Source organism: Saccopteryx leptura, chromosome 9 (assembly GCF_036850995.1).
Source record: "Saccopteryx leptura isolate mSacLep1 chromosome 9, mSacLep1_pri_phased_curated, whole genome shotgun sequence".
Lineage (NCBI taxonomy): Eukaryota > Metazoa > Chordata > Mammalia > Chiroptera > Emballonuridae > Saccopteryx > Saccopteryx leptura.
Genome location: NC_089511.1, coordinates 36582760 through 36605469, shown reverse-complemented (window position 1 = coordinate 36605469; position 22710 = coordinate 36582760). Strand labels below are relative to the sequence as shown.

At 51.6% G+C, this 22710-nt stretch overlaps 2 protein-coding genes across 2 annotated transcripts in view; both read left to right on the top strand.

Moving 5' to 3' along the window:
- Positions 1-15524, top strand: part of GPI (glucose-6-phosphate isomerase) — a 32071-nt gene extending 16547 nt beyond the window's left edge. Inside the window, exons 10-18 of the mRNA XM_066348187.1 lie at positions 10576-10636; positions 11082-11125; positions 11249-11401; positions 13084-13213; positions 13351-13427; positions 14450-14578; positions 14796-14871; positions 14954-15020; positions 15119-15524. Of these exons, the coding sequence (XP_066204284.1) occupies positions 10576-10636; positions 11082-11125; positions 11249-11401; positions 13084-13213; positions 13351-13427; positions 14450-14578; positions 14796-14871; positions 14954-15020; positions 15119-15254 (873 nt within the window). The 3' untranslated portion in view covers positions 15255-15524. The remainder of the gene's footprint in view (positions 1-10575; positions 10637-11081; positions 11126-11248; positions 11402-13083; positions 13214-13350; positions 13428-14449; positions 14579-14795; positions 14872-14953; positions 15021-15118) is intronic.
- Positions 15525-21789: 6265 nt separating this feature from the next.
- The window catches only part of PDCD2L (programmed cell death 2 like), a 28155-nt gene continuing 27234 nt past the window's right edge, over positions 21790-22710 (top strand). Inside the window, exons 1-3 of the mRNA XM_066348582.1 lie at positions 21790-21921; positions 22023-22189; positions 22338-22398. Coding sequence (XP_066204679.1) covers positions 21814-21921; positions 22023-22189; positions 22338-22398 — 336 coding nt within the window. The 5' untranslated portion in view covers positions 21790-21813. The remainder of the gene's footprint in view (positions 21922-22022; positions 22190-22337; positions 22399-22710) is intronic.

Sequence of the window (22710 nt, the reverse complement as noted above, 5' to 3'; positions counted from 1 at the left end):
AGAGCTAATTTTACCTGGTGGGATCTGAAAAGGAACAAGGACAGGTAAAGGTGAGTTCTAGAAGGTGCCAGGACAGGTAAAGGTATAGGTGAGGTCTCTGAATTCTGGAGGAGACCCGGGTAATTAGAGATGTTTCTATCAAGTGAGGTCTGAGGATCCAAAGCCACATACAGGTATTTAAACCTGAATCTGTGAGCTGAGATTTAGGTCTGTGGCATGGGGCAGGTACATACATTGGGGGTCTCTGATCAGTTCTGAGAAGTCAGCATCGAGTCGTGAGTGGCTGACCACTCACCTGAGGTGATTAGAACTCAGGATATGACAAGTGTAGGTAAGTCCCCGAGCCAGGTCAGCCACCTGGCTCTCGGCATCCTGACCCGGTATGACGGGCAGAGCTCCAGGTGCCGCAGAGCCTCTGAGGGTCCATAACCAAGCCAAGGCGTGGCCTGTGGCATTGGGGTCTGGCTGGGGTGGGGTTTGAGGAGCCCACATGAGAGAGAGGTAGGAATGTACCTGGTTATAAGAGGTAAGGACTTGGGAGTTGGGGCCGGTAAAGAGCAGACAGGTGAACCAACTGAGGAGCTACGTCTGTAAGGTACAATCTCAGTGGCTCATGTTAGACAAAGGTCTAGAGACCCTTGTCTGCAGGGTATATCCGAGGGTCACGTCACGTGGACACTGGTGCAGTGGGCTCTCACCAGGATTCTCTTGGGCCGAGGTGAGCAGCCAGGAATCTGTCAGGTCTGAGGGGGGGGTCTGGTCAGGTTAGAGTTGTACAGCAGTCTCCCATTAACCACAGGATGCGTTCCAGGACCTCCGGTGGGTGCCTGAAACCACGGATAGTACTGAACTCTAGAGACTGTGTTTTTTCCTATACGTACTTATCTGTGATAAAGTTTAATTTGCAAATTAGGAACAGTAAGAGACTAACAACAGTACTATAAGATTAATAATAATAAAATAGAGCAATTAGAACAATATAATGAGTTACGTGAATGTGGTCCCTCTCAAAATATTTTATTGTACTGTCCTTGCCCTTCACAGTTTTTCACTTCTTCGCAATTTCACGGGTAGAAGATTCATGCTTACTATGGATCTTAGTAACCTCAGCGTGCCATTTTTTTTCTTTCTGTATTAAGTGGAGAACGTTCATCTTTTTACTTCAGGGAAGTACTTTATGGCTTCTCTTTGGCATGTCTGAATTACAGGCATCACTGTGCCTGCTCTTTGGGGCCATTACTAAGTAAGATAAAGGTTACTCGAACATAACTGTGGTGCCACGACAGTCGTGCTAATAACCTAGAGGGCGACTAAGTGACTAATGGGCGGGGGCTGTCTGCAGTGTGGCCACGCTGGACAAAGAAAGGGAGGATTCGCGTTCTGGGCAGGACAGAGCGGGGTGGCGTGAGATTTCATTGCCCTACTCAGAACCGTGTGCGATTAAAAACTTGTAAATTGTTTATTTCTGGGATGTTCCATTTAATACTTTTGGACCATGATTGACTGTGGGTCACTGAAATTGCGAATAAGGGGTGACTGGAGTCTGTCTGAGGTCTCGGGAGCTGGAATCGGACAAGGTGTCTATGACTAGGTTTCTTACGAGGCCTGAGAAGCCAAGGTAAGGCGTATTTAGATAGAACTGGGTCAGCCTGGTAAGGACACTGGAGGTAGGCAGAACAGTACTGAGTCTGACAGGTGAAGGCTATGGTCAGGTCAAGGTCAGAACTATGTCCTTAGGTGATAGCTGGGTAGCCCTGGTGTTGCACAGAGGTACAGAGGTTGAGGGTCCTGGGTCCCTGGGGAAAAGACTGAACGGTGGAGCCAGGCAGAAGGATGGGGAAGGTTTGTGAATTCCAGGTCTGACTCAGGCATGTGGAGCAGGTCTGTCTGGTGAGGTTTGAGGAGTTGAGGTGAGATACACAGGTTAGTATTTTTGGGTCTTGAACAACTAATGCCTGAGCTGCTGAGGTCAGTCCCTGAGCTGTGTTCTACATCTAAGGAGCTGGAGGCAAGCACAGGTGGGTGGAGCTGAGCGTTTCAGGTAATGTCTGGGAAACCAAGGGCAAGCAGAGGTAGGTTAACCTGAAAAGCCATGGCTAGGTTCATGCATTCAACTCTGTCTCACGGGAGAGCTGAGGCACAGGTGGGTAGAGCAGATGTGCAGGTGAGGCCTAAGGAACCAGCGTTCAGCGCATCTGGAAAGACGATGGCCTCAGATTATGAAGTGAAGACAGGTGGACAGAGCGAGGTCTCTCGGGTGAGCTCTAAGCAGCTGGGATTGGGTAAAGTGAATAGATCTGGGGCTCCCAGGTAAGGTCAGGACAGGCAGGTGGAACTGCATCTCTCTGTCTTGTAGGGATGTCCTGCAAGGTTGAGGAATTGTGGGCAGGTACAGGTGTATGGAACTGAGTTTCTCAGGTAAGGTCTATGGAATCTGCAGCTGGCACAGGTTTGTGTGCTTGGGTCTGTCAGTGTCAGTGAAACACAGGTAGGTAGAGCGGGGTTTGTCAGGTTAGGTCTGTGGAGCCGGTATCGGCAAGTTCACACTTTGGGTCTGACAAGTGAAGTCTACAGCCTAGCTCAGGTAGGAACTGATTGCCTTCAACGGGATGTGAGCAGATAAGATGAGGCCCAGCCAGCCTTCCAGGTGCAGTCTGAGCAGCCAGGAACAAGCACAGGTAGGTAGAACTGGCCCACCAGGTGTGTTCTGAGGAGCCAGGGTAACGCGCAGGGAAAAAAAGGCTGCTCTGTGTGGTCTGAGGACCCAGCATCAAACACAGGAGCACTGTCTTTCAGGTGAGGTCTGAGGACACAAGGTCAAGCATAGGCTGGCAAAGCTGGCCTGACCGGTGTGTTCTGGGGCCCAGTGTCAAGCACAGGTAGGTAGAACTGGCCTGCAGGCTGCTGTGTAAATAGCCATGGTCATCTGTAGGTAGAGCTGGCTCTCTAGGTTCAGTCTGAGGAAGCACAGTCAAGCACAGGCAGGCGGAACTGGCTGCCAGATGTGGTTTGAGGACCTAGGGCCTAGCATGGGTGGGTAGAACTATCCCACGCAGTGTGGTCTGAGGAACCAAGGTCAAGCAAAGGCAGACAGCTGGCCCACTAGGTACAGTATGAGGAGCTATGGTCGTTTGCAGGTAGGTAGAGCTGGCTCACCAGATGTGGTTGGACAAGCCAGGGTCAAGCACAGGTAGGCAGAGCTGGCCTGCCAGGTGCTGTGTGAGGACCAGGATCAAGCACAGGTAGGTGGAGGTGGCCCACCAGGTGTGGTTTAAGGAGCCAAGGTAAAGCACATGTAGGCAAAGCCGGCATACTATGTACCAGTGTAAAGAGCCAGGGTCATTTACAGGTAGGTAGAGCTGGCTCACCAGATGTGGTTGGACAAGCCAGGCTTAAGCACAGGTAGGCAGAGGTGGCCTGCCAGATGTGGTCTGAGGAGCCAAAGTCAAGCACAGGTAGGCAGAGGTGTCCTGCCAGATGTGGTCTGAGGAGCCAAGGTCGAGCACAGGTAGGCAGAGGTAGCCTGCCAGATGTGGTCTGAGGAGCCAAGATCGAGCACAGGTAGGCAGAGGTAGCCTGCCAGATGTGGTCTGAGGAGCCAAAGTCGAACACAGGTAGGCAGAGGTGGCCTGCCAGATGTGGTCTGAGGAGCCAAAGTCGAGCACAGGTAGGCAGAGGTGGCCTGCCAGATGTGGTCTGAGGAGCCAAGGTCGAGCACAGGTAGGCAGAGGTGGCCTGCCAGATGTGGTCTGAGGAGCCAAGGTCGAGCACAGGTAGGCAGAGGTGGCTTGCCAGATGTGGTCTGAGGAGCCAAAGTCGAACACAGGTAGGCAGAGGTGGCCTGCCAGATGTGGTCTGAGGAGCCAAAGTCGAGCACAGGTAGGCAGAGGTGGCCTGCCAGATGTGGTCTGAGGAGCCAAAGTCGAACACAGGTAGGCAGAGGTGGCCTGCCAGATGTGGTCTGAGGAGCCAAGGTCGAGCACAGGTAGGCAGAGGTGGCCTGCCAGATGTGGTCTGAGGAGCCAAGGTCGAGCACAGGTAGGCAGAGGTGGCCTGCCAGATGTGGTCTGAGGAGCCAGAGTCGAGCACAGGTAGGCAGAGGTGGCCTGCCAGATGTGGTCTGAGGAGCCAAGGTCGAGCACAGGTAGGCAGAGGTGGCCTGCCAGATGTGGTCTGAGGAGCCAAGGTCGAGCACAGGTAGGCAGAGGTGGCCTGCCAGATGTGGTCTGAGGAGCCAAGGTCGAGCACAGGTAGGCAGAGGTGGCCTGCCAGATGTGGTCTGAGGAGCCAAGGTCGAGCACAGGTAGGCAGAGGTGGCCTGCCAGATGTGGTCTGAGGAGCCAAGGTCGAGCACAGGTAGGCAGAGGTGGCCTGCCAGATGTGGTCTGAGGAGCCAAGGTTGAGCACAGGTAGGCAGAGGTGGCCTGCCAGATGTGGTCTGAGGAGCCAAGGTCGAGCACAGGTAGGCAGAGGTGGCCTGCCAGATGTGGTCTGAGGAGCCAAGGTCAAGCACAGGTAGGCAGAGCTGGTCTGCCAGGTGCCGTCTGAGGACTCAGGGTCAAGCACAAGTAGGTAGAACTGTCCTACCACATGTGGTCTGAGGAGCCAAGGTCAAGCAAAGGTAGGCATAGCTCACCTACCAGGTATGACCAGAGCAGCCAAGGTTAAGCACAGGTAGGCAGAACTGACCTGTCAGGTGTGGTCTGAGGAGTCAAGGTCAAGCACAGGTAGGCAGAGCTGGACCACCAGTTGTAGTTGGAGGAGCCTAAGTCACGCCCAGGTAGGCAGAGCTGGCCTGTCGGGTGCTGAGGACCCCAGATCAAGCACAAGTAGGTAGAACCATCCTACCACGTGTGGTCTGAGGAGCCAAGCCAAGCACAGTTTGGCAGAGCTGACCCTTCAGGTATGGCTGAGGAACTAGGGTCAAGCACATGTAAGTAGAAATGGCCTGTCAGGTGTATCTGAGGACCCAGGATCAATCCACAGGTAGGTAGAGCTGGTCCACCAAGTGTGGTTTGAGGAACCAGAGTCAAAGACCAGTAGGCAACGCCCATCTGCAAAGTGTAGTATGTTACAAGGCTTAAGGAGTTAAAGGTTGAACACAGTAGAGTTGGCTTTTTCAGGTGTTGAATTCAAGCAAAGGTAGGTACCCCTGGGTTTTTTTGGTGAGGCCTGAGGAACCAGAATACAGTGGCCTTTCCGGTCAGACCCACAGCACTGGAGTCTTCTTGTAGGCAGAGCACTGTGGGGCTCATAGGAGCTCTAGAACCCAAGTTAGACTCAGGTAGATTTGGATGTCAAGCAAGGACTTTGGAGCTAGAGGTATGTGTACCTGGATCCTGCAGGTGAAGTCTTTGGAGCATGGTTCTGACTCAGTTGTGTTGACCCAGATTGTAGAGGTTAGGCTTGGGGAACATGGGTTAGTCACAGGTAGGTAGACCTACATACATCTCTCACGTGGGGTCCGTGGAGCACAGGTATGGAGAGATATTCGTGTCTGATGAGGTCTGACTCCTCAGTGAGGTATTGATGCACAGGTTAACCGGGGGTTGTTAGTGTCGGATCTGTAGAAGACATAAAAAGAAGAGGCAAGCATAGGATGTAGACTTGGGTCTCTTTAAGTTAGGCCTGGAAGCCCACGTAGATAAAGCTGGACCTCTCAGGAAGGTGGAAGGAGTCTGAGTTGTTGAGATCAGGGAGAGGGACCTGGGTCTCTAGGCTGAGATGCAAGGATCAGGTCCAGGCAGGTACATGAAACTTGGCCCATTAGCTGAGCTGTCCTGTCTCTGACAGGTGTCTAACCCTGCAGTGTGGAGCACTGGAGTAGGACACAGACACAGAGCTTACCCCCTTGGGGAAGCCATTGCATCCATGCCCACTGGCTGTGTCAGCAAGTCCATGGATCTAGGGCCACATGGGCAGAGGTATAGAAACATCTTAGGTAGGTTCTTGCCACCTGGATTTGGTACGAATTGAGATCTTTGGGCTTGTTAAGTAAAATGAGTGGGCAAGATCTAGCCCAGGAATGCATCGTTGGTGTGGCTGGTGGGGCCCAAGAAGGTGAGTCAGACACAGGCGGAATAATTGGTCACAGGTAGGTGGGCAGTGTGGGACTCATCAAGGGAAAGATGGTCATTCTAGGTATGTATACCTGGGTCTTCCTGCAAGGTCTTGAGAGCTCTTAGGATCAGGTAGGACAGGTAGAATGCCCTGACCCAGGTCGAGAGCCTGGTCGGGTGTGATGGGCAGAGCTCAGGGGATTGCAGATGCCTAAGGACCTATAACTAGTCCAAGGTGTGATTTATAGTATTGGAGTCTGCTTGGCATAAGGTCTGACTTACCCAGGTGAGGAAAAAGATAGGATAATACCTTGTTAGATAATGCAAAGTCTGGGCCACAGGTGAGGCACAGAAGGCTGAGTGGCCTGAGGAGCTACATAGATGAAAGGTGTTGTCTAAGAGACTCTCTGTAGGTACCTTTTATAAATGGTTTCAGTACTATATTTCCTTTCTCCCAAGCTCTTGTATCTCTTTATCATATAGGCATGATTGTTTCATTTACCTCTTTCTATCCCATGGACTGTTTTCATTTTCTGTGCTGGGAGCATGGTGGGTGCTCCATAAATAGTTGTTAGAAAGATGTGAATGGAGTTCTGAGGATTCTGATGATACAAAGTGGCACAAAAAGGCAGTGTGAATAGATTTCTGTGTGTCTTGGGGCTGAGGCCAAGGCGATCAGTGAAGCCCACGTATGAGCCACTGGGCCTGTCTGTGTCTCAAGAGGCAGGCTAGTCCCTGGCCGGCTAGCTCAGTAGGTTAGAATGTTGTCCTGTTTGCCAAGGGTACAGGTTCAATCCCTGGTCAGGGCACATAGAAGAATCAACCAATGAGTGCATTAATGAGTGGAGCAACAAGTTGATGTCTCGCTCTTTCCCTCTTCCTTTCTCTCAAATTAATACATTTATTTAAAAAGTAAAATTTAATTTAAAAAGGCAGGCTAGGCACAAGTATGAGGCGCTGAGTCTGTTAGTGTCAGAAGGGCAAGGCCCGGCCAAAGTAAGAGGCATTGGGTCTCTCAGTATCTGAGGAGGCGGGGCCAAGGCCAGGTAGGAGGTCTGGGTCTTTCGTTGGTCAGGGAAGTGTGCTGGACGGAAGCTACTGGCTCTGGCAGTGTTCAGGGAGGTAGAGCCGGGCACAGGTATGAAAGTCTGATCTGTCAGTGTCCAAGGCACAGGTATGAGGAGGCAGGGTCTGGCACAGGCATGAGGTGGCAGGTCAGTCAGTGTCTGAGGAAACCGGGCACAGGTATGAAGAGCTGGCTTTGTTTGTGAGGTGGCCAGACCTGGCACAGGTAAGAAGTTCTGGATCTGTCAGTGTTTAAAGAGACCTGGCACAGGTACGAGGCACCGGGTCTGTCAATGCCTACGGAGGTAGAGCCTGGCACAGGTATGAGGCACTGGGTCTGTCAATGCCTACAGAGGTAGAGCCTGGCACAGGTATGAGGCACCGGGTCTGTCGATGCCTACGGAGGTAGGGCCTGGCACAGGTATGAGGCACCGGGTCTGTCGATGCCTACGGAGGTAGGGCCTGGCACAGGTACGAGGCACCGGGTCTGTCGATGCCTAAGGAGGTAGGGCCTGGCACAGGTATGAGGCACCGGGTCTGTCGATATTTAAGGAGGTAGAGCCTGGCACAGGTATGAGGCACCGGGTCTGTCGATGCCTAAGGAGGTAGGGCCTGGCACAGGTATGAGGCACCGGGTCTGTCGATATTTAAGGAGGTAGAACCTGGCACAGGTATGAGGCACCGGGTCTGCCAATATCTAAGGAGGTAGAGCCTGGCACAGGTATGAGGCACCGGGTCTGTCGATGCCTACGGAGGTAGGGCCTGGCACAGGTATGAGGCACCGGGTCTGTCGATGCCTAAGGAGGTAGGGCCTGGCACAGGTATGAGGCACCGGGTCTGTCGATGCCTACGGAGGTAGAGCCTGGCACAGGTATGAGGCACCGGGTCTGTCGATGCCTATGGAGGTAGGGCCTGGCACAGGTATGAGGCACCGGGTCTGCCGATATCTAAGGAGGTAGAACCTGGCACAGGTATGAGGCACTGGGTCTGTCGATGCCTACGGAGGTAGGGCCTGGCACAGGTATGAGGCACCGGGTCTGTCGATATCTAAGGAGGTAGAGCCTGGCACAGGTACGAGGCACCGGGTCTGTCGATGCCTACGGAGGTAGAGCCTGGCACAGGTACGAGGCACCGGGTCTGTCAATGCCTACGGAGGTAGGGCCTGGCACAGGTACGAGGCACCGGGTCTGTCGATGCCTACGGAGGTAGGGCCTGGCACAGGTACGAGGCACCGGGTCTGTCGATGCCTACGGAGGTAGGGCCTGGCACAGGTACGAGGCACCGGGTCTGTCGATGCCTACGGAGGTAGGGCCTGGCACAGGTATGAGGCACCGGGTCTGTCGATATCTAAGGAGGTAGGACCTGGCACAGGTATGAGGCACCGGGTCTGTCGATATCTAAGGAGGTAGAGCCTGGCACAGGTATGAGGCACCGGGTCTGCCGATATTTAAGGAGGTAGGGCCTGGCACAGGTATGAGGCACCGGGTCTGTCGATGCCTACGGAGGTAGGGCCTGGCACAGGTATGAGGCACCGGGTCTGTCGATGCCTACGGAGGTAGGGCCTGGCACAGGTACGAGGCACCGGGTCTGCCGATATTTAAGGAGGTAGAGCCTGGCACAGGTATGAGGCACCGGGTCTGCTGATATTTAAGGAGGTAGGGCCTGGCACAGGTATGAGGCACCGGGTCTGTCGATATTTAAGGAGGTAGGGCCTGGCACAGGTATGAGGCACCAGGTCTGTCGATATTTAAGGAGGTAGGGCCTGGCACAGGTATGAGGCACCGGGTCTATCCATATTTAAGGAGGTAGAGCCTGGCACAGGTACGAGGCACCGGGTCTGTCCATATTTAAGGAGGTAGAGCCTGGCACAGGTATGAGGCACCGGGTCTGCCGATATTTAAGGAGGTAGAGCCTGGCACAGGTATGAGACACCGGGTCTATCGATGCCTATGGAGGTAGGGCCTGGCACAGGTATGAGACACCGAGTCTGTCGATGCCTATGGAGGTAGAGCCTGGCACAGGTATGAGGCACCGGGTCTGTTGATATTTAAGGAGGTAGAGCCTGGCACAGGTATGAGACACTGGGTCTGTCGATGCCTACGGAGGTAGAGCCTGGCACAGGTATGAGGCATCGGGTCTGTCGATATTTAAGGAGGTAGGGCCTGGCACAGGTATGAGGCACCGGGTCTGCCGATATTTAAGGAGGTAGAGCCTGGCACAGGTATGAGGCACCGGGTCTGTTGATATTTAAGGAGGTAGAGCCTGGCACAGGTATGAGGCATCGGGTCTGTCGATATTTAAGGAGGTAAGGCCTGGCACAGGTATGAGGCACCGGGTCTGCCGATATTTAAGGAGGTAGACCCTGGCACAGGTATGAGGCACCGGGTCTGCCGATATTTAAGGAGGTAGGGCCTGGCACAGGTATGAGGCACCGGGTCTGCCGATATTTAAGGAGGTAGAGCCTGGCACAGGTATGAGGCACCGGGTCTGCCGATATTTAAGGAGGTAGGGCCTGGCACAGGTATGAGGCACCGGGTCTGCCGATATTTAAGGAGGTAGGGCCTGGCACAGGTATGAGGCACCGGGTCTGCCGATATTTAAGGAGGTAGGGCCTGGCACAGGTATGAGGCACCGGGTCTGCCGATATTTAAGGAGGTAGGGCCTGGCACAGGTATGAGGCACCGGGTCTGCCGATATTTAAGGAGGTAGGGCCTGGCACAGGTATGAGGCACCGGGTCTGCCGATATTTAAGGAGGTAGGGCCTGGCACAGGTATGAGGCACCGGGTCTGCCGATATTTAAGGAGGTAGGGCCTGGCACAGGTATGAGGCACCGGGTCTGCCGATATTTAAGGAGGTAGGGCCTGGCACAGGTATGAGGCACCGGGTCTGCCGATATTTAAGGAGGTAGGGCCTGGCACAGGTATGAGGCACCGGGTCTGCCGATATTTAAGGAGGTAGGGCCTGGCACAGGTATGAGGCACCGGGTCTGCCGATATTTAAGGAGGTAGGGCCTGGCACAGGTATGAGGCACCGGGTCTGCCGATATTTAAGGAGGTAGGGCCTGGCACAGGTATGAGGCACCGGGTCTGCCGATATTTAAGGAGGTAGGGCCTGGCACAGGTATGAGGCACCGGGTCTGCCGATATTTAAGGAGGTAGGGCCTGGCACAGGTATGAGGTTCTGGATCTGTCAGTGTTTAAAGAGGCTGGACCTGGCACAGGTATAAGGCACTGGCTCTTTTGGTGTCTAAGGAGACGACCAGCTGTGGTAAGGTCTTTGGTTGAGTCTGGAGGCTCAGCAGAGTCCCAGCACCTGGCCAGAGGTGGGCTGGACCCAGGCCCTCTGAGCCACACCTGTGGAATAGCACTGCTCTCAGGACCAAGTTTTGTGGCAGGAGGGAGGGGGGCGGGTGTGCCAACCCTTCCTCAGCACCTTTTCCTTCTCTCTTAGTGGGTAGGAGGACGCTACTCTCTGTGGTCAGCCATTGGACTCTCCATTGCCCTGCACGTGGGTGAGTGTGCATGTTTCTGGCTTGGGAAACAAGGTTGACAGTCTAAGGCTGGGTGAGGGTCTCGTGTCACTGAGCAACTCCTGCCCCCACAGGCCACTGGCCTTGCTGCCCATGGCTGGTACATTTCTTTCAGGTCTGGAGGGATGGACCAAGTGTCTCTGGGGTTTGCAGGTTGGCCTCTCCTTCTGTCCCTCACAACTGCAGTCCTGCTTGTTTCCCAGATGGGGGTTGGGGAGGCCTTGTTTCCCATGTGAGGCGAAGTTAGATCCTCTTTGCACTCAGAGCCTGCTCTGTTTAGAGAGGCTTTCTGCAAGCCCGATTCCTCCCAGGTCCTCGTTCTTCTGGCTCCACAGCTAGCCTTTCCCTGGCTCCAGAAGCAGCTGTGCCCACTGCCAGGAGGGCTTAGGGCATGGCCGTTTCTGTTGATGCTGCTTTTGTGTCACAGGATTTGACAACTTCGAACAGCTGCTCTCAGGGGCTCACTGGATGGTAAGTGCGGAGGCTTATGGTCTCTGCCAGGCGCTGACCAGAGACTGTAGTCAGTCCACCTCCTCCCCTCTCCTTCCCTCCCTGGCAGCTGCTCAGTGCCCACCCACTCTGCTCTCATTTCAGGACCAGCACTTCCGCACGACACCCCTGGAGAAGAATGCGCCCGTCCTGCTGGCTTTGCTGGGTATCTGGTACATCAACTGCTTTGGGTGTGAGACGCATGCCATGCTGCCCTATGACCAGTACCTGCACCGCTTTGCTGCCTACTTCCAGCAGGTACCAGCTGCCCAGCCAGGCCTTGGGGTCAACATAGCCTAGGGGGGCCTTGAAAGGCCCCTGAGCCCAGGTACCCAGTTTGCTGCACTTCCAGGAGCCTTTTCCCCATTACCCTTGGGCATGACCAAGACTCACCTCTGCTCCTCGTCTCATGGTGAATCCTGGCATCGAAGACCTGTTCGATTTGAGTGTCAGCTGAGTTTGACTTCCGTGGGAAGGGCATGATTGATGTCATGGTCCCCTGGCTTGGCTGAGGGCATGTTTCCCAACTGGGTCATCTCTTTCTTAGACATGACTCAGTGTGCCTGTGATAGGATGAGGCCGCAGGTCAGGACCCCTGTGGCTTGAACTGCTATTGTCCTTCCAGAAAAGCAAGTTCACACCCAGGTTGTGGTGCCTCTTTGGGCTACTCACAGCCTTCTGCTCCCCTGGACTCTCCTGTGAGCCCCTCTCTTAGTCCAGATTCTGCTCCAGGCAGGCAGCCAGCCTTCCACATCTGTCCCTGCTTTTGTTTAGCACAAACCCAGTCCCTGCCCTGCAGCCCTTAGGCAGTCACAGCTGACTTTCACCAACATCTGGGTGTGAATCCTGTGCTTGATGGAGGGGCAAAGGCGCCCTGAGGCCTGGCATCTAGTTGAAGTGACAGCCCTCAAAGGCTGTATACGCTCTGGATGCCAGCCTGCTTCTCCCTTTAAAAACCAGTCGAGCCCTGGTTGGATAGCTCGATTGGTTACAGCATCCTCCCGAAGCGCAGAGGTTGCCGGTGCGATCCCCTATCAGGGCACATTGAGGAACAGATTGATGTTCCTATCTATTCCTCTCTCTCCATTCTTCTCTCTGAGATTAATGGAATAAACATTTTTTCCCCTTAAGTTAGAAGCAGGGAGTCAGAGAGACAGACTCCCACATGCACCCTGACTGGGATCTACCCAGCAAGCCCCCTACTGGACGAAGTTCTGCCCATTTGGGGCCGTTGCTCCATTGCTTGGCAACTAAGCGATTTTGGCACCTGAGATGAGGCCATGGAGCCACTCAGTGCCCGGGGCCAACTTGCTCCAACCAAGGCATGGCCGCGGGAGAGGAAATAGAGAAAGAGAGAGAAGTGAGGGGGGAGGGGTGCAGAAGCAGATGGTCACTTCTGTGTGCCCTGACCGGGAATTGAACCCGGGACATCCACATGCTGGGCTGACACTCTAACACTGAGCCTACCGGCCAGGGCCTGGAATAGACGCTTTAAAGAAATTTTTTTTAGACTATTAATTTTAGAGAGGAGAGAGAGATAGAGAGAGAAGGGCGGAGGAGGAAACTCCCACATGTGCCTTGACCAGGCAAGACCAGGGTTTTGAATTGGCAACCTCAGCGTTCCAGGTCCACGCTTTATCCACTGCGCCACCACAAAGCAGGCTGGAATAAACATTTTTTAAAAAAAGAAACCAATTAAAGATTTTGTGACCAGTTTTTGCTCATGAGAAGTCTTCCTCAACTTTCATACCCACCTTCTGGTCGTGGGTCCTTGTGAGCCAGTGTCCTCACAGGGGAGGGGATGAAAGGATCATGCCTGGGAGATCTCATGGGGCCAGGGCAAGGCAGCTGTGCCTGGTATATCCCAGGTGGGATTTGGGCACAGTGCATGAAGGAACAACACTTGCAGATAGAGGACTGGATTTCTGTCCACATTCTAGGGTGACATGGAGTCCAATGGGAAGTATATCACCAAGTCTGGCACCCGTGTGAACCATCAGACGGGTCCCATTGTGTGGGGGGAACCAGGGACGAATGGCCAGCATGCCTTCTATCAACTCATCCACCAAGGTAGGATCCACCAGGCCCGGGCATGGTGCTGCTGGGGAGGGAGAGGGCCCACCAGCACAGAATTCTCCATTAGGACCGTGCTGTCCCCCGTGACAGCACCGGGGTAGATGCTTGAGTGACCACAGTGCTGTTCACAGGCACCAAGATGATACCCTGTGACTTCCTCATCCCGGTCCAGACCCAGCACCCAATACGGAAGGGTCTGCATCACAAGGTACAGCCCCCATCCAGACCCGCCTCGCACTTTCCTAGGCTTGCATCGCACCCAGACCTCTGAAGACATGCATTGGTCGGCAGTTAGACTAGTTTTCGATTTCTGCCATAACAAGTTGATATAAATTTAGTCGCCTCAAACCACACCCATGTATTATCTCGGTTTCTGTGGGTCTGAAGTCTACCAGGCTTTCCTTGGTCTCTGCTCAGGTTAGGACCAAGGCTCTGTTTCCTTGCCGGCTGGTGACTAGAGGTCATTCTCAGCTTCTAGAAGCCACTTTGGCTCGTGGTCCCCTCCATCTCAGAATCAGCACTGGTGGGTCGAGTTCCTCTCCAGCTTCAATTCTCGCCTGTCTCTTCTTCTGTTGCATCTTTGTTACTAATTCATTTCCCTTCCTCTTGTATTTTTAAGGGCCCATGTGGTTCCATTGGGCCCAACTGCATAATCCCCAGATCTTAAGGTCTGTAACCTCAATTCCATCTGTGAGTTTGCCATGTCATGTAACATACACAGGCGTAACAGCAGAGGGCAAAAATCATGGAGACCAGCCTTTGCTACCACAGCAGCAAATGGGCAAATCGTCCGACTCCTAACCTGAGAGTCCCTGAGAAGGATTGTTCATACCTCTTCAGAGTAATATCCGTTCTTGTGGGCCCCAGCTTTGGACTCAGACACACCTGGGTTAGATCTGATTCTCCCCTCCAGACTTCTGCACTTGAGGAAACTGAGGCTCAGCTACAAGAGCAATGATGCCTTTCCTCCTCAGGATCTTAATAGATGTCAGTGAAGTTCTTAGCAGGGCCCTTTGCAAGTCATACATATGCCTTAAAGGGTAGTTATCTACTTTCCAATGTCATCAGATGTGCCTTGCTGACCCCCCCTTGCTCCAACTGAGGGCTAGCATGGGGGCCGGAGTCTGACCCAGGCTGGGACCACCGTGCCTGGGAAGTGCCAGGAAGTCTTGGCCCTGTGCCTGAAGCTCAGACACTGCTTCTAGCGTAACTGGATGTCTTTCTCATCAGATCCTCCTGGCTAACTTCTTGGCCCAGACTGAGGCTCTGATGAAGGGGAAATCACCAGAGGAGGCTCGGAAGGAGCTCCAGGCTGCAGGAAAGAGTCCAGAGGACTTGGAGAAACTGTTGCCACACAAGGTCAGCATTTTTGTCATAGGCTTTGGGTGGCATATTGGAGTTGGAAGGGTAAGGTGGGGACAAGGCAGGGCCTTATGGCATGCCTGGTTGTCCTGCACAGTAAAAGGGGCTATCCTTAAAGACCTATGTATCCAAGTTTCTGGGTCAGGGTGGGCTTCCCTTCTGAGGATTTAGGGATCATAGCTAACTGGGGGACGTCTCTGGGTGTTTTCTGAAGGTCTTTGAAGGAAATCGCCCAACCAACTCTATTGTGTTCACCAAACTCACACCATTCATTCTTGGAGCTTTGATCGGTGAGTGAGGGGAAGGTCACAGCTTGAGGTGAGTTCTACTGGGCTGGTAGAGCCCTAATGTATACTGTCTACCACCTTGCAGCCATGTATGAGCACAAGATCTTCGTTCAGGGCATCATCTGGGACATCAACAGCTTTGACCAATGGGGGTGAGTTGCTGACTCAAGGGGAAGGTGGGGAATGCTTGTGAATTTCACTAGCAGTACTGGAACCTTCCTCATACCATTCTTTCTCCTCTTTCTGGCAGAGTGGAGCTGGGAAAGCAGCTGGCTAAGAAAATTGAGCCTGAGCTTGATGGCAGCAGCCCTGTGACCTCTCATGATTCTTCCACCAATGGGCTGATCAACTTCATCAAGAAGGAATGCGATGCCAAAAGCCAATAAACTTGTGCTGGGCTGCAGCCCCTGTTGTGATGTCCTTGTTCCTCCTCGCCTGAGCCTGCACTGCATAGTCCTGCCCAGAGCCCCCTCTGTGGTCACGGGCTTAGAACACAGACCCTTTGAGGAGGCTGGTCTGGAATCACCACCCCCATCCTCCGTGTCCACTCTTCTGTTTTACAATTAGCTGAAGTGTTGTTTCAGTGCAGCTGATTCTTCTGACCCATATTCACCTTGTTCATGTACTGGGTAGAAAAATAAAGATGCCACAAAGGATATTGTAGGCTCAACCTCTTGTTTCCGGAGAGAGTGCTTTATGCAGGAGTTTGAGCGTCCTGTAGGAGGAGTGATGTGCATTGACTGAGGCTTGACTAAAGTGGGGAGAGGTCTTGAATGGAGAATGGTCCCTGAGAATAGAGTGGGTGGAGAGCACAAAGTCACAGGTAACGTGACCTCTGTACTCAAATCCCTTTTCTAGCCTGACCTGTGGTGGCGCAGTGGATTAAGTGTCAACTTGGAATGCCGAGGTTTCCCAGTTCAAAACCCTGGAGAGGCGCCCATCTGCTTCTCCACCCCTCCCCCTCTCCTTCCTCTCTGTCTCTCTCTTCCCCTCCCGCAGCTGAGGCTCCATTGGAGCAAAGATGGCCCAGGTGCTGGGGATGGCTCCTTGGCCTCTGCCCCAGGCGCTACAGTGGCTCTGGTCGCAACAGAGCGACGCCCCGGAGGGGCAGAGCATCGCCCCCTGGTGGGCGTGCCGGGCGCATGCGGAGTCTGTCTGATTGTCTCTCCCCGTTTCTAGCTTCAGAAAGATACAAAACAAACAAACAAACAAAAAAAACCCTGGGCTTGCCTGATCAAGGCACATACGGGAGTTGATGCTTCTTGCTCTTCCCCCGCTCTCCCTCTCTTTCTCTCTCTTCTCTAAAATGAATAAATAAAATCTTTAAAAAACAATCCCTTCTCCATCTTCCATTCCACCTCTATGACTTTGGAGGAATTATATGCTTCTGTTCACTGGATAGTTTTACAAATGGAATTGACATTTCATCTTTTTTTGGGTGAATTCCTGGCCCAGATCAAGGGTGACTACCATCACCTGGCAATTCTTTTATAAAGAAGACATTGAAAACAGGATTTTTGAGCAAACCACCCTTTTATTTTCTATTCAAGATACCAAATAATATTTCTTCTAGCCAATTAAGTAGAAAAGGAATGTTAAAGAGTGATGGGCAGAATTGGTGGGCGGGCTAGAGGCTGAGTTTTCAGGACCTCCACCGTAGACCAGGATACAAAGTCCAGATGAGGAACCTGCTGCCCTCAACCCTGTCTTCTGGATACCTTTACCCCAGTGGTAGTCAACTTGGTCCCTACTGCCCACCAGTGGGTGTTCCAGCTTTCATGGTGGGCAGTAGCAGAGCAACCAAAGTATAAATAAAAAGATAGATTTAACTATAGTAAGTTGTCTTATAAAGATTTATTCTGCCCTGACCAGGCAGTGGCGCAGTGGATAGAGCATCGGACTGGGATGCCGAGGACCTAGGTTCGAGACCCCGAGGTCTCCAGCTTGAGCGTGGGCTCATCTGGTTTGAGCAAAGCTCACCAGCTTGGACCCAAGGTCGCTGGCTCAAGCAAGGGGTTACTCGGTCTGCTGTAGCCCCACGGTCAAGGCACATATGAGAAAGCAATCAATGAACAACTAAGGTGTCATAATGAAAAACTGATGATTGACGCTTCTCATCTCTCTCCGTTCCTGTCTGTCTGTGGAACCGGTGGGCGGTTAGAAAATTTTACTACTAACAGAGATACAAAAGTGGGCGGTAGGTATAAAAAGGTTGACTACCCCTGCTTTACACCATTCTCTCCTGGGTCACTCACTTCTGAATTGTACTCTGGATTGGTCACATGCCTTCTTTTTTTTTTATGAAAACTGCTGTTTTTGTTTTTGTTTTTTTAAATTTTATTTATTCATTTTTAGAGAAGAGAGAGAGAGGGAGAGAGAGACAGAGAGAGAGGAGGGGGGAGGAGCTGGAAGCGTCAACTCCCATATGTGTCTTGACCAGGCAAGCCCAGGGTTTCGAACCGGCAACCTCAGCATTTCCAGGTCGACGCTTTATCCACTGCGCCACCACAGGTCAGGCATACATGCCTTCTTTAAGACAAGAAAAGCCAGGATTTGTATTTTTTGCTCTAAGGAGAAGGCAAACTGCACCTCAAAGTCTAAAAGCAAGGAATACACTAATGCTGGAAAGTGACCGACCATACAGGTGCATATATCAAATTTGAAATCATACTTAGAAATTGTTGGCACTTCTCATCTTTCTATTGGTGAATTAGGTTTTGTTTTGTTTTGTTTTCAGATTTTATTTTTATTGACTTTTTTTTTTTTTTTTTTTTTTTTTTTTGCATTTTTCTGAAGCTGGAAACAGGGAGAGACAGTCAGACAGACTCCCGCATGTGCCCGACCGGGATCCACCCGGCACGCCCACCAGGGGCGATGCTCTGTCCACCAGGGGGCGATGCTCTGCCCATCCTGGGCGTCGCCATGTTGCGACCCTCCTGGGCGTCGCCATGTTGCGACCAGAGCCACTCTAGCGCCTGGGGCAGAGGCCACAGAGCCATCCCCAGCGCCCGGGCCATCTTTGCTCCAATGGAGCCCTGGCTGCCGGAGGGGAAGAGAGAGACAGAGAGGAAGGCACGGCGGAGGGGTGGAGAAGCAAATGGGCGCTTCTCCTATGTGCCCTGGCCGGGAATCGAACCCGGGTCCTCCGCACGCTAGGCCGACGCTCTACCGCTGAGCCAACCGGCCAGGGCTTTATTGACTTTTTTACAGCAAGAGGAGAGGGGAGTGTGGAGTGAGAAATATCAACTCATAGTTGCTTCACTTTAGTTGTTCACTGATCCTTGTCATATGTGCCTTGACTGGGCAAGCCCAGGGTTTCGAACTGGCAACCTCAGCATTCCAGGTCGACTCTTTATCCACTGCGCCACCACAGGTCAGGCTATAGGTTTCTTTTATTTTATTTTTTTCTTTTTAATTCCAGAAGTGAATGCCCACTTCTGTCCCCACCTTTGCAGAGGTGATAGAGTGATGCTCTTTGACAGTTGAGCTCTGGTTAGGCTCCAACTGACCCACCTCCTTTCTTAATGCAGCTGATGAAAGTGAAGGCCTTTCCCCATCAGAACCACTTCCTCTATTACAAAAGAACAAACCCCAAAACGTCTGCAGACAGAGGAGAATTAAAGTGGCAGACCTTCACAGGTTAACTTGGCTTCACGTGAAAGTTCTCTTAGCAGCAGAACCACTGTGCTCTAGGCTAGCTGCCAGGTTTCATGTCTTCTCTTATATAGGAAGGACTGGCACATGCTAACTGGCCTCATGTCCCTGTGCCCTGTCCCTCATCACTCCCACTATCATCACTTGGGGCTTCCACTTAAGTGTTCCACAGCTGCCTGTTGTTTTAAGTATTGAACAGTATTAATTAGTGTTCTAGAGAAACAGTACCAATACTATATATATATAGTGATATATATATATATGTGTGTGTGTGATATATATATATATATCACACACACACATATATATATGTGAGATATATATATATATATATATCAATCATTATTTGGGATTCACTATGGGAATTGGCTCATGTGATTGTGGAGGCTGAAAAGTCTACTGATATGCTGTCTGCAGGCTAGAGAGCCAGGGAAGCCAGAAGTATGATTCAGTCTGAGTCTGAAAGCCTAAGAACTGGGGCAGCCACTTGTAAGTCCCAGAGTGAAGGTCAGAAAACCAGGAGCTCAGATGTCCAAAGGCAGGAGAAGATGGATGTCCTAGCTCAAGAAGAGAGAGAATTTGCCCTTCCTCCTTTTTTTATTCTATTCCAGCCCTCAGTGATGCCCAACCACATTGGTGAGCACTATCTTCTTTTCTCAGTCTACTGATTCAAATGCTATTCTCTTCTGGAAACGCCCTCACAGACAATCCCAAAATGATGGTTTACCAGCTATCTGGGCATCCCTAAGCCCATTTATAAAATTAACCATTACAAACTGGTAGCTCCTCGGTGTGAAACTGAAGCAGCTTTCAACATCTTTATTCTGTATTTTCTCACACCAACTGTATCACAACTTGTTGATTTGTGTGAGGTTGTCAGGCTGTCCAAACGCTACAAAATCATGATTTAAGTCGGATACTTCAAACCTCACACATGCAAGCACTTTTTTGCTACATTGTTCTAAGGACTCTGCAATGATGTCATTGTCAACATGGATGCTAAAATGCCTCTGGAATTTCAGAATCTGGCAGCAATTGACATCTTTAAAATCCATCTTTAGTAGGCCTTCATGCTGTGATCACACCTCAATCAAGAGGTTGTTAATAGGTAGTGTTATGGTGTAAATACATGATATTTTGGAGAGTGATCAGTAACAGTTGGAGGTTGTATCACTGTGTTAGGAAGAATAATAAGGATTTTGAAGATTGCTTCTTGCTATAACTTAAAAATATCAAGTCATCATCCAGCTCTTTGGCTAGATCTGAAGTGAAGACCAGGATAAGCCTTCACAGGCATTTTTTATTTAAAAATATTTATTTATTAATTGATTGATTTTAGCCAGAGAGGCGGGGAGAGAGGGGCAGGAACTTTGATATGTTCCTTTATATGTCCTGACGGGATTGAACCGGCAATCTCTGCACTTTGGGCCGATGCTCCAACCAAGGAGCTATCTGGCCAGGGCTTTCGCAGCCCTTTTTAAAGCTATCAGATTGGCATTGACAAACCAGAAGTAAACTGATCTCATCCCCAGGTCCTCTTGGGGGCTAGAGCCAAACACTGTGAGTCACTTGTGTCCTCCTTTCAAGTGTTAGATAGAACAAGGGTCTCAAGGTCTGGGCAATTTATTTATTTATTTATTTTAAATTTTAAATTTAATTTTATTTATTCATTTTAGAGAGGAGAGAGAGAGAGGAGAGAGAGAAGGGGGGAGGAGCTGGAAGCATCAACTCCCATATGTGCCTTGACCAGGCAAGCCCAGGGTTTCGAACCGGCAACTTCAGCATTTCCAGGTCGATGCTTTTTTTTTTTTTTTTTTTTTTTAAATTTTTTTTATTTATTCATTTTTAGAGAGGAGAGAGAGGGGGGGAGAGAGAAACAGAGAGAGAGAAGGGGGGGAGGAGCTGGAAGCATCAACTCCCATATGTGCCTTGACCAGGCAAGCCCAGGGTTTTGAACCGGCGACCTCAGCATTTCCAGGTCGACGCTTTATCCACTGCGCCACCACAGGTCAGGCCCAGGTCAATGCTTTATCCACTGTGCCACCACAGGTCAGGCCAATTTATTTTTTTAAAGATTTTATTTGCCTGACCAAGTGGTGGGGCAGTGGATAGATTGTGGACCTGGGACACTGAGGACCCAGGTTCAAAACACAGAGGTCACTGGCTTGAGTGCGGTCACCTGCTTGAGCATGGGATTATAGACATGACCCCATGGTCGCTGGCTTGAGACCAAAGTTGCTGGCTTGAACCCAAGTTCTCTACCTTAAGCAAGGGGTCAGTGGCTTGGCTGAAACCCCTGGATCAAGGCACATATGAGAAAGCAATCAATGAACTAAGGTGTCGCAAGGAATAATTGATGCTTCTCATCTCTCTCCCTTCCTATGTCTCTCTCTCTCTCTTAATCTTAAAAAAAAAAAAAATACCAAAAAAACTTGATTACAGAAAATTTCAAACATATAACAAATCGCATAAAAGATCTCCATGTGCTTGACACCAAATTTCATCAATTTTAAACTTATGTGGCCTTACATCTAGTTGATCTTGTTTTGGCAAGTCCCATATATATATATATATATATTATTTTATTTATTTTTCTTTTCATTTTTCTGAAGCTGGAAACAGGGAGAGACAGTCAGACAGCCTCCCGCATGCGCCCCACCGGGATCCACCCGGCACGCCCACCATGGGGCGACGCTCTGCCCACCAAGGGGCGATGCTCTGCCCATCCTGGGTGTCGCCATATTGCGACCAGAGCCACTCTAGCGCCCGAGGCAAGAGGCCACAGAGCCATCCCCAGCGCCCGGGCCATCTTTGCTCCAATGGAGCCTTGGCTGCGGGAGGGGAAGAGAGAGACAGAGAGGAAAGCGCGGCGGAGGGGTGGAGAAGCAAATGGGCGCTTCTCCTGTGTGCCCTGGCCGGGAATGGAACCCGGGTCCTCCGCACGCTAGTATTATTTCACACATAAGCATTTTGATGTGCCTCTCTAAAAATTAAAGACTGTGTTTTGTTTGTTTTGTTAACAATACTATTATCCCGTTTATTTCAGGTAAAATTTTACGGTAATACTACTTCATAGTAGAGTTGTGTACTTCCTATTGCAGCGCATTAGGAAGCACATAAATGCCTGGCGCTCCGGGATGCTGAGCCCAAGACAGCACCCGTCAACCTGTGCCACTCTGACACGCCTTAAGGAGGCGGGGCCGGCTCGCAAATGTATGAAGTGCGCGTGCGTCAATGGGAGCACCATAGCGGCTGCCGTAGCCCGTCTTCTTACGAGAGCGCTCCGTCGTCATGGCGGCCATTCGGAAGCCAGTGTTGCTGGGGCTTCCGGACGCTCCGATACCTGGCTGCGCCACGGGGCCGAGCGCCTGGACTGCCAGCAAGCTGGGCGGCCTTCCGGTGAGATAGGGCGCCGGAGTCGGGGGCAGCGCGTGCCAGTGAAGGCTGCGGGGTGAGGGATCCCGGGACCGTCTGGGTCTGAGTGCCGCCCCTGCCCTTAGGACGCCCTGCCCGCGGTAGCAGCGCCGAGGCCAGTGTGTGAACGTTGCAGGCAGCTGCTTGCTTTGGTCGTGCAGGTGTACTGCCCGCTGGAAGGCTCCTCATTTCATCGGCTACTGCACGTGTTCGCTTGCCCCAGCACCACGTGCGGCGGCGGTGGGGCGCGCAGGTAAGTGGGAAAGTTCCAGAGCTGCTTTCGCGATTTTATACCGAGTGGGCGGGAGCTGGGGTCCGCACCGCGCCCACCAAGATGGGGCTGGCCAGCCTGCTGGCAGTCAGCAGAGCAGCCCTCACTGTAGTTTATCTTTACCCTGAAGCTGGAAGGTATTCCGCTCCCAGTTCCTGCAGATGCGAGAGGAAGAAGCGCCGGTCACTCAGGTAAAGCGTTATGTATGTTAGGATTTGCTGTGATTTGAGCTGATTTTCCAGAATATCGTTTAAAATAAAACTTAAGCCGTGTTCTTTCAAGTCCTTTGGAATGTTTTTCACTCTTTCCTGAGCCATCAAATGCTATTTCCTTAAGATTTTGTTGTTTCTTTTAATGTACACAGCCATAAAATGCTATTTCCTTAAGGTTTTGTTGTTTCTTTTACTGGACACCGAAGGTCTTGAGAGCGCATAGCTTACTTATTTTTCTGTTTGGGGAAAAGTATGAGTGTGTACATATACGTGGTTGTGTTTATAAAAAAT